General features: G+C 32.9%; 1 protein-coding gene across 1 annotated transcript in view; it reads right to left on the bottom strand.

Moving 5' to 3' along the window:
- Nucleotides 1–10,263, bottom strand: part of LOC105623874 (transmembrane and TPR repeat-containing protein 4) — a gene marked incomplete at its 3' end in the record, with an annotated part of 31,220 nt that overhangs the window by 9,988 nt on the left and 10,969 nt on the right. The window contains exons 8-10 of the mRNA XM_012205250.1: nucleotides 756–897; nucleotides 569–683; nucleotides 279–461 (exon numbers count right to left, since the gene is read on the bottom strand). Coding sequence (XP_012060640.1) covers nucleotides 279–461; nucleotides 569–683; nucleotides 756–897 — 440 coding nt within the window. The remainder of the gene's footprint in view (nucleotides 1–278; nucleotides 462–568; nucleotides 684–755; nucleotides 898–10,263) is intronic.

Raw genomic sequence — 10,263 nt, 5'->3', positions numbered from 1 at the left:
TTAGTTACAATTATAAATAATTTTTATTAACTACTGCATTTCCAAATAGATTGAGAAGATGTCTCTAATTATAATATAAATCGACAACATAATAAGAGATTAACAGTAACTTATATCACTTATCGAATACATGTATTGTTCTCTGATGTAAGTTATAGTCGTATTATACCAAATACCTGTGTTCTGTTTTAAACTTATTACATTTTTCAACATCAATAGAAATAAATTGTCCGTTTAACATAAAATGTTTTCTTTTTCTTATGCATTTCCCGATATACCTAAGTTTGCATAAATCATAGGCCCTGTAGGATCTCTCAATATCGCTTGCTTAAATTGGATTTCTGCTTCCTCGTATTTTCCTTTTTTTCCCAGTATATTAGCAATATTGAAATAGATAGAAGCATGATTTGGAATAAATTCCAAAGCTTTGTTTGCCATTTTTAATGCTTCTTCTGTCCTATCTAAAATTATAAAGAATAGCTTAAAATATGTTTTTCTTAATATTATAATAATTAAATGTTGTAATTATGTATAGAAAGCTACAATGTTAATTTAAATAAACACAAACCTAAATCATCTAATAGTAATATCATATTTGTCCATGCTCGTTTATGCGTAGGTTTTTGTTTAGTTGCGTTTATCCAAGCTCTTAATGCCTTATTGTATTGCTTTTGTTCCAGATACTATTATAAATTTTGATAATTTGTAACATTTAAAATCAGATTAAAATCATAATTTCATTATATAGTACTCACTAATACGCCTAAATTGTAATAACAATCTGGATAATTTAATCGATATTGTAGAGCCGTAAAATAGCTCGTTTCTGATTCCTCATATTTTTTCAATGCTGATTGAACTATACCTAGATTCATCCATGCCGTAGAAAAATCTTTCCTAAAATTTATTAATTATGAATTTTATGAGAAACACTACATCTATATATTTATATTTATAATATACACATATATATTTCTTAATTTGTTCGCAAACATACAGTGCTCGCCAAATGTTCCATGCAATCTAAATAAAATATGAATGATTCGAGATATAGGATTGAAATTTATAAAGATACAATGGGATTATGAAATTTATTATTATATATATATTTAAGGCTCCTGAGTACTCAGTCAAGAACCCTGCGTAGATAGTAGTAGATATCAAAAAAGTTGTATATATAAAGTAGGCAAGGTATAGGAGCCCCTGTGAGTGGAAATATTAAACAGTAAACAAGGCAAGAATACAAGATGTCTTAGAGTATTTGAAGCGAGATTGGCGCGCAAAAAAGTGCTCTTCCATCAAGACAACGCGCCGTCCCATAAGTCGACCGCAATGACAAAACTACGAATTGGGCTATGAATTGATTCCTCATCCACCCTATTCTCCGGATTTGGCTCCATGTAACTTCTTTCTGTTCCCAAACTTAAAATCTTGACTCGGTAGGAAGAAATTCTCGTCAAATGAGGAAATCATTGTCGCCGTCAATAAGTATTTTGCAGACTTTGAGACAGCCTACTTCAAATAACTACCAAACGTGAATTATGCGTCCTTTCTGGCTGAAATTTGGCCTGAAGGGGTTCGAAGAGTGGATCTTTCGCGTCATCAAATGGATTGTAGTGCCATTTCATGGAAATTTACCAAACTTATCAAATGACCCACGTATAACAAGAATACGCCAATAGGATAATGATCAGTGATTGGTCTATTAAATTGAGGCAAAAACGAAAGTTGCATACCTGTATGTACTTAAGGACTTCGATTTTTTCCTTCGGAAATTTTTACAAACTGAGAAATGACTACTTTTCTACATTAATGTCCGTGCGCGATTAACGACAAGACTAAACTTTCCGCTTATAACTAAATTTGATGTAAAGACAAAATAACTTGAATTTTTGGAAGTTTTAAAAAAGTAACCGAGGGAAAGAATTTTTCCTTTGCTGTATATATAGTGTACACCATTTACACAGCTATTAATTATACTGTCGAGTTTCGAGTGAGTTTTGGAGTGAGTTTTCTGTGTGTCAAAGGTGAGTTGTTCGTTTGCTAGTCATTTTATTCAGCGAATCATTCAAATTGAGAAGGAACGGTAAGTGACGAATGGATTGCAGTGGAATTATATATTTTTTTAATAAAATAAAAAACATGAATTTCTTGTGTAGTTATTATAATTTAATCTTTGTTAGATACATTAGAGAACAATGCCTAACTAACAGATTAGTGCACAAACTCTATAACAAAGGATTTTAAGATGTGTCGTTTTCCTCGAAATCCAAAAAGATAAAAAATTTGGGCTCAAATACCAGACGACAAGACTGGATTTCATTTAATAATTCAGTATTATGAGATCAATAACAATTTGTGATTTTTTAAAATATAAATAAATTATTAAACGATGTTGTATATTATTCCAGGTACATTTTAATGCAAAAATGTGAACTGAAAATGGCAAGCGTATGCTGAAAAAAGATGCTATTTATAACTATGTTTGATGAACTCGTCAGAATATATAGGAAAGTGTAGACAAGATATATTAATTTATTACTTTGTATTATTTTTTGTCACTGATAATATATTGGATGCAATTTTATTGTCACTGATAATATATTGGATATAAATTGATAAATTGTATGTATAATAAAGTATTATAATAAGTATACCTAATAAAAAATTAAATATACTCTAAAAAAAGTAATTAATACTCCTAAAATCCTTTAGGCTCATTCATTTTTATACTATTTATTTTTAAAATTTAATTTTCATTCTATATTTATTTACTTCTCTTGTTATTCTTCTTTAGTTTATATTATAAAATCATTAGCTCTCTTCCTCTGTATTCAGTAGAATATTTATTTTGCAATTGTTGGAAATTTTCTTCGCGCTGATTAAATTATATTTTTAGACTTAGGGGAATGGTCTTATCTCAGCAGACATTTATAAAACAACACAGTTACGTTCTGTTAAATGCACCCATTGTTATACAATTGTTGCACTCATTGTTGTACAATTTCAGTTTTACACTTCAGATTGTGTTCCAAAATTTACTATCAGTACTGGTAGTAAATTTTTGAGCATAGCCTCAGTTTTACATATGAAAATGCGCGCGCGTTTCGATGCGTTTCCGGTTTTGTCTCATTCACGCTGTTGGCCGTACTCTTATTATAGGTACTCTAGGATGGCCATCTTTATCTTTGTCTAATATTGTGCGCGCATCGAACTTTGAAAGTTGAGTGGGGCGACATCGAGGAGGGAAAATATATTGTTGTCCTCAAATTTCCCCATCTAACAATAAAAATCGCATGTGCGATAAATAAAAATGCTGATGGCCATCTCGTTTTCTGTTTCTTTCTATTCGCTCACACATTCTTAGCTGGCTCTCCTACTCTATTAGGTTCTTTCCAATTGCATATCCTTAGACACTTTCGTGTATACGGCAACACAAGTTGCGTTCCAATTGTCTGTTATCATCGACATAATACACATCTATATTTAACCGAGGGCTGTGAAGTTTGTGTTTTCTAGTGACAATTACACATTGTTAACTACGGCGACTATAAAGGTTGCAGGACGTTGAGTGGCCGGCACTTTTATTTATTTTTTTTGTTTAATACACGCGGAAAAAAAATTTAATCTAACTCTATCCGAAACGGATCATCCATGCACAGTGTATACATTCTATTTCCAATTGAATCGTGCATAATGTTATGCTTTGTGCATTCCTGTGTACATTTGTGTGTTAAGGTGTGTTAAGCAATTGAAAAGCATTCTATATGTGCGACAGAATCAGCGATAGTAGAATGGGTATAGAATGTCGCCATTTGTCCTACATCTGAGGTATCTATATGACGCAATTTCTCGTCTTAACTTCTTCTTCTTTTAACGTTGTCTTTTTTCTAACTAACAGCACTTAATAGCAAAGAGCACTTAATAGCGAATCAGCATTAGAAATGCGATCTAGCGCCATTAATCAGCGACCTGGCATAACCGATAGCAATACATAAACAGTCATATTCATATACTCGTCTTCGATGCGCAATAATATATTTTACCGAAGTAGTTTGTGTACACAGATCAGCAGTTGCGAAGCGAAGACAATAAGAATAGGCTCTTTCTCTTGATATGACATAGAAGAGGCATGACATTAGTGTTTGTAAAAGTACATGTGAAGAATGCAAAGATTACATAAGAAAAAAATTTAGAAAGAATCTACTGTACATATAATAGCATATTCGAAAAGTCTCGAACCCCTTAAATATCTTGAAAAGTAAACATTTCTGGGAAAAATATTTCATACAAAAGTTGTATAGTTTATATTAAAATGGTCTATTTATTGATCTTATCAGTTTAACCTTAGGTGACACTACCAAGGTCAAGATTAAATCGATTTTTTAAACGAAACATCCTATTTTTTATTTCAGAATCTAATAAATGTCAAGAGCTTTTCAAAATATTATAATAAAGTTATTTTCCATTAATTACATACTTTTCAAGTTAAAAGTTACAGTACCGCTGTCGATATTAGCACTACCAAAGGTGTCCGACTGACAGTTAAAACCTCTTAAATGTTGTTCAGAATCATGATAATATTGGATAATATTTATTAAGATTAAGGCCAATGGAGATTATTTCTCTTATTTTCATTTTTGCACTAAATTCATTTGTATATAAAAATGGAAAGTATAAATTCCAATGGTATAAATATAAGTATAAATTCCAATGGCCCTTCGTTTAAAAAAATCGATTTGACCCTGACCTTAGTGCCACTTAAAGTCAAACTGATATGATCAGTAAATAGATCATTTTAACTATACAACTTTCGTATGAAAAATTTCTCTCAGAAATGCTTAGTTTTCAAGACATTTAAGGAGGCCAGGACTTTTCGAATACCCTCTATATTGCATGTACAATGTTTGTGTCAGCTTTGCCTTAGTATTGTAATTGGCTGGATCGATTCCCGGTTTTACACACACTTGTGAATGTACATTACAGTCTATCGATTATCATCGATTGAATAGGATGCATTTTCATACTTTAGTGCTCCATGATTCGGTCCCTAGGCATTTTTGGACTTTGTGCCCATTGAGACATTTGTAAGGAGAATAATATATTAAATTTCCAGACAATTTCACCGGGAGCCAAAATCCATAAGGTTTGTGCGGGGTCCTTTATAACTCATATAATTCGTTAAATGAATTGTGTGGATTTAACAGTTGTATTTAAATTTTAAGATGAACAGCAGTAAACATGAAAAACAATATTTTGTATAAGAGGAAGATTCGATAGACAATCGACAGGGCTCAAAGATAAAACGTCGAGAGAGTCGACATAGAGACACAGTGTAGAGACATATTCCGTGCTGCTTATAAATAAAATAGTACATCTTTTCTTTCATACCTAATGACGTGATTATAATTATTTGATCACCTAAAGCTTAATTAAAATAACAACTAAAAATTAAAGAAATGAGGGACTATGTGAATCAAAGCTATTCTATTAATATGAGTATTAGTGCTAAATTATTAAACTGATAAAATTTGTTGATAATAAATATTTTCCCTTTATTTAATCATTCTCTCAATATATAACAAATTCAAATGTTCATAATTATTAGAACTGTTATATAGTATATATAATATAAAGAAATACCGAAATATCAAATTAAATATAAAATTTAATTTATAGAAATCAAAGCCTTAAACGTTAAATCTAGTTAAATCTTAAATGCTAAATGTATGATTCTTATGTGAATTTATATACTATGTATGTAGTCCCCAGAAGCGCGTCGAAATGATAAAGCTTTGATTTCTATAGTTTGTGTTATCACATATACAGTCCTATAATATGTTATATTGTTTATTTACATCACCAAGAGACATTGTTCCTTCATATGCCAATGATTGCGAAGAATATTACTAAGGCTTCGGTAGTCTAAAGGCTTAGGTCGCTCGGAATGCAAGAGATTCGGATTCAAATCCCGAGGTAATATTTTTGACAATAAGAATTAATTATTTACAGATTTTAATATGTTATTCAACATTATTAAGATCGAAGATGCGAATAAGCACCAAATATTTGTTAAAGTGATAGTCAATTAGTGTAACTCATGATATTACTGCGGCAGTTTAGCGTTAGCATTTTCAAGACCGAAAAATCATTTCGGCGCGCGTTTCTGGGGACTACATACATAGTATATAAATTCTCACAAGAATCATACAAGCATTTAAGATCTAGCTAGCACGTTTAAGACTTTGATTTCTATAGTTTGTTTATCACATATACGGTCCTATAATATGTTATATTGTATAAAATTTAAGATGTGATAACTTGAAACCAGGGAGAAAGACTAAGGAAACGTCACTTAGTCTAACCAGTCCTCAAAAAATGGACTGATTTTGCGTTTCGAATTAAGTTTCTATTCTCGACATTCACGGCGTTTGTAAATTTGACAGTCTTACGCATAATGCGTTAGAAAAAAGTGTTACGAATGTTACTTAACTCGTAAAGGCGATTTTGTCTGCGGTTAATCTTCCTTCCTGATAATCCTGATGAAGATTAATCGCAAACACTTTTTCCTACGGCGCACTTATTATGCGAAGAATTGTCAAGTTCACAAGCATCGTGAGTGTCGAAAATCGAAATTTAATTCCAAACGCAAAATCAGTCCACTTTTATTAACATAAGTGGAGTCTTCTTAGTCTATCTTTCTGCTTGAAATAATACAAAAATGCTCTTACTATTTATAAGTACAATTTGCTCACAAATCTTGTTAAGATGTAATTAAAAGTTGAAGTACAATTTGCTCGTAAATCTTGCAAAGATATAATTCAAAGTTAAGATGAGAACTGTTTTTAGTGAATGATCATCAATAACAAAGACTAAATACAAAAAAATTGTATGAAATACTATGGTCATCCTGTTATTAATATGTAAAATTGTAATAGCGATAATAAGATTTTTTGGAATAAATTATCAAACTAAAATCAAATATCAAAATTATCGATCACAATGAAAAATTATTAAGTATAATAATTTGTACATAACGTATCACAAATAATAAAATGTTAGTGACGGGATTTATTAATGATATACATAGTAATTCCGCATACTATTTTTTATTGTTTATTATTGACTATCATTCATCAAAGATAACTTTCTTCTGAAACTTTCAGTTACGTCTTTAAGATTTATGAATAAATTGCACTTACAGTTAGTAACTAACTTACAGTTAGTAAGAGCATTTTTGCATTGTTTCAAGTTGTCACATGTTAAATTTTATATTTAACTGGCATTTCTTTATATTTATGTTATGTATTAGTTTTAATGATTACTCATATTTGAATTCGTTATACATTGATAATAATGGGAAATTGACCACGTTGCACACTATTGGATACGTTCAATTAGACACAGCACGATTGTATACTGCATAATCGGATACTGCACAATTCGATATCGCGCAATCCGACACTGCACAATTCGGCACCATGTAATTCGATACCATGCAATTTGACACCATTTGACACTTCGAGATGATATCGAACAATTTAACATCGCACATTTTGATACCAAATAATTTGACACTGAATAATTGGATACTGCACGATTGAACATCTTTTACAAACATAAAGTGCTTTAAGAAATTCTGCTTTAAAACACAGAAATTATATAAAAGTACATCCAGGAATGTGGTCAAGTTGTCCAATCGTACCACGTCCAATCAAATGTGTCGTGATTTTTACATGAAAAAAAAATTATTAACTGAAATTTAAATTACATGACATTTTATATATTAGGTGTACAACTTTGTTTCCGCCGTTTTTTTTCCGAAATTCGAGGCTTTATTGTAAAAAACTGGTTATACATTTATGATTCAAAGTATTGTCCATCGCTGGTCACTACTTTCTCCCATCTTTCGGGTAGCATACGAATCCCGCATCGAAAAAACTGGTCATCTTTTGAGGCTATCCACGAATCGATCCAATTTTTACTTCTTCATAAGACCGGAAGTGCTGGTCAGCCAGGCCGTGTGCCATTGATCGAAACAAGTGATAGTCAGAGGGAGCAACGTCTGGAGAATATGGCGGGTGGGGTAGGATTTTCAACGTTTCCAAGTATGTCTTGACCACTTTCGCAACATGGGGTCGAGCATGCTGCAAAATCACTTATCGTGTCTCTCGTTGTATTGCGGCCGTTTGTCTTTCAATGCTCGGCTCAAACGCATCAATTGCGTTCGATATCGATCGCCTATGATTGTTTCAGTCGGTTTTAACAGTTCATAATACACTACGCCGAGCTGATCCCACCAAATACAGAGCATGACCTTGGAGTCGTGAAAGCATGGTCGAGAACTCCCCATGATTTTCTGCGCTTGGGATTATCGTAATGAACATTTTTCGTCCCCAGTCACAATGCGATGCAGAAATCCCTTCCGTCTTTGCTTTTCAAGCAGCTGTTCACAAGCAAACGCCGTTCAAGATCTCTCGGCTTCAATTCGTACAACACCCAATTTCCTTGCTTCTGAATCATTCCCATGGCTTTGAGGCGTTTTGAAATGGCTTGTTGAGTCACTCCCAATGATCGTATCAATTCTTCTTGATTTTGACACGAGTCTTGCTCAAGTAATGCCTCCAATTCTGCATCTTTGAAAACCTTCTCTCTTCCACCGCTATGCCAGTCTTCGACGTCATCACTGTTCTTGAAGCGTTGAAACCACTCACGACACGTTCTTTCACTAATAGCGGTCTCACCATAAGTATTCGATGAGCCTCAGCCGCAGATTTCTTCATATTGAAGCAAAAAATTAAAACCTCCCACAAATGACGAGAATTTGACTCGTAAACTGACATTTTCAATCGAGAATAACTTTATGATGCAGACACAAATCGACTAATGTTTTTATGGGGTTATGTTGACAGATGCCCAAGTTTATTGTATGACGTCTATGATCTATTTATTTCGACCACCACTTGTCGCTAAAGCCATCTATAGGAAAACGGCGGAAGCAAAGTTGTACACATAATAGTTTACTCTAAGACATTATGTCAAATTGTGTCATATCCATGCGGTATCTAATCCATCCTATTGTGTCTAATTGTGTTCATTCAAATCTAATCGAGCGGTACCTAATCGTAACGTGCAATTGTTTTCACTGAAAAAGAGAAAATAAAGAGAAAGTGTTTATTATGATATGACAAGTTTTATCGATTAATAATTTAGGATAATTATTTACAACAGGGGACTCCATCAATGATCTTGACCTTGATATATGTTATCAAGGTCATGATCTTGAGTGACTTCCAACAAGATTTAGCCGTCATTCGTTAAAATTATTATAAAAAAATTTGAAAAATGATGTCCCGTTTCTACTACATAAAACAGAAATTTTCTACTTTAAAATATATTTTACGACTTTCCACGCAAAGCAAGCTCCACTGTCTACAGGCGCACAACTTTTCACGCAAAGTGAGTTCCACCTCATCTCCCTCTCTGCCAAGGAATGTTCGATTTTTTACGCAAAGCGAATTTCATCTCACCTACCATCTGCCAAGGGATGCGACTTTTCATGCGAAACAAGTTCCACTCACCTCCCTTGCCGAGAATTATGACTTTTCAATCAGATAGATCGTTCTTCGTGGAAAGTTGTATTTCTTTAATCGGTTCATTCCGTATCTGTCTCCCTGTCTAGAGTTATCAAACTTTTCATGTAAAGAAGGGAAATAATTACTTGATTGTTAATTTTATAACGAATAAAGACGGCTAAAAGCTGTCTGGTCAGGATCTTAACAACATATGTCAAGATCAAGGTTATTGAAGAAGGAGTTCCCTATTAGATTGTAAACAATCTAATTTAGCATTAATACTTAGACTCGCATAGCCTCTTATTTCATTAATTTTTGTTATTTTAATTGAGCATTTTACTATTATTATAATTTTAACTACATTTTCCTTATTAGAAGACTTCGTTTTGATAAGAAAAGATGATTATAGTTCGGAGCGAGGTAGTTCCTGCAACACATGCCACTCGTGCATAGCTATTGCCGCTTGTGATGAACAACCTCTCGCGAGTCTAGTTAGCATAATTACTGGTGACCGTATCTCGCTACGAGCTTGTGGCGCGAAGTCGAGAGCTTCAATGCAGGGAGCGTCGTGAGGCAGTGGCACGAGCGACAGTGAGCACGTACTACTACTACTACTACTACTACTACTACTACTACTACTACTACTACTACTACTACTACTACTACTACTACTACTACTACTACTACT

This window comes from Atta cephalotes (assembly GCF_000143395.1).
Source record: "Atta cephalotes unplaced genomic scaffold scaffold00002, whole genome shotgun sequence".
Taxonomy (NCBI): Eukaryota; Metazoa; Arthropoda; class Insecta; order Hymenoptera; family Formicidae; genus Atta; species Atta cephalotes.
The sequence above is the reverse complement of the archived record's forward strand: the minus strand, read 5'-3'. Positions and strand labels throughout refer to the sequence as shown.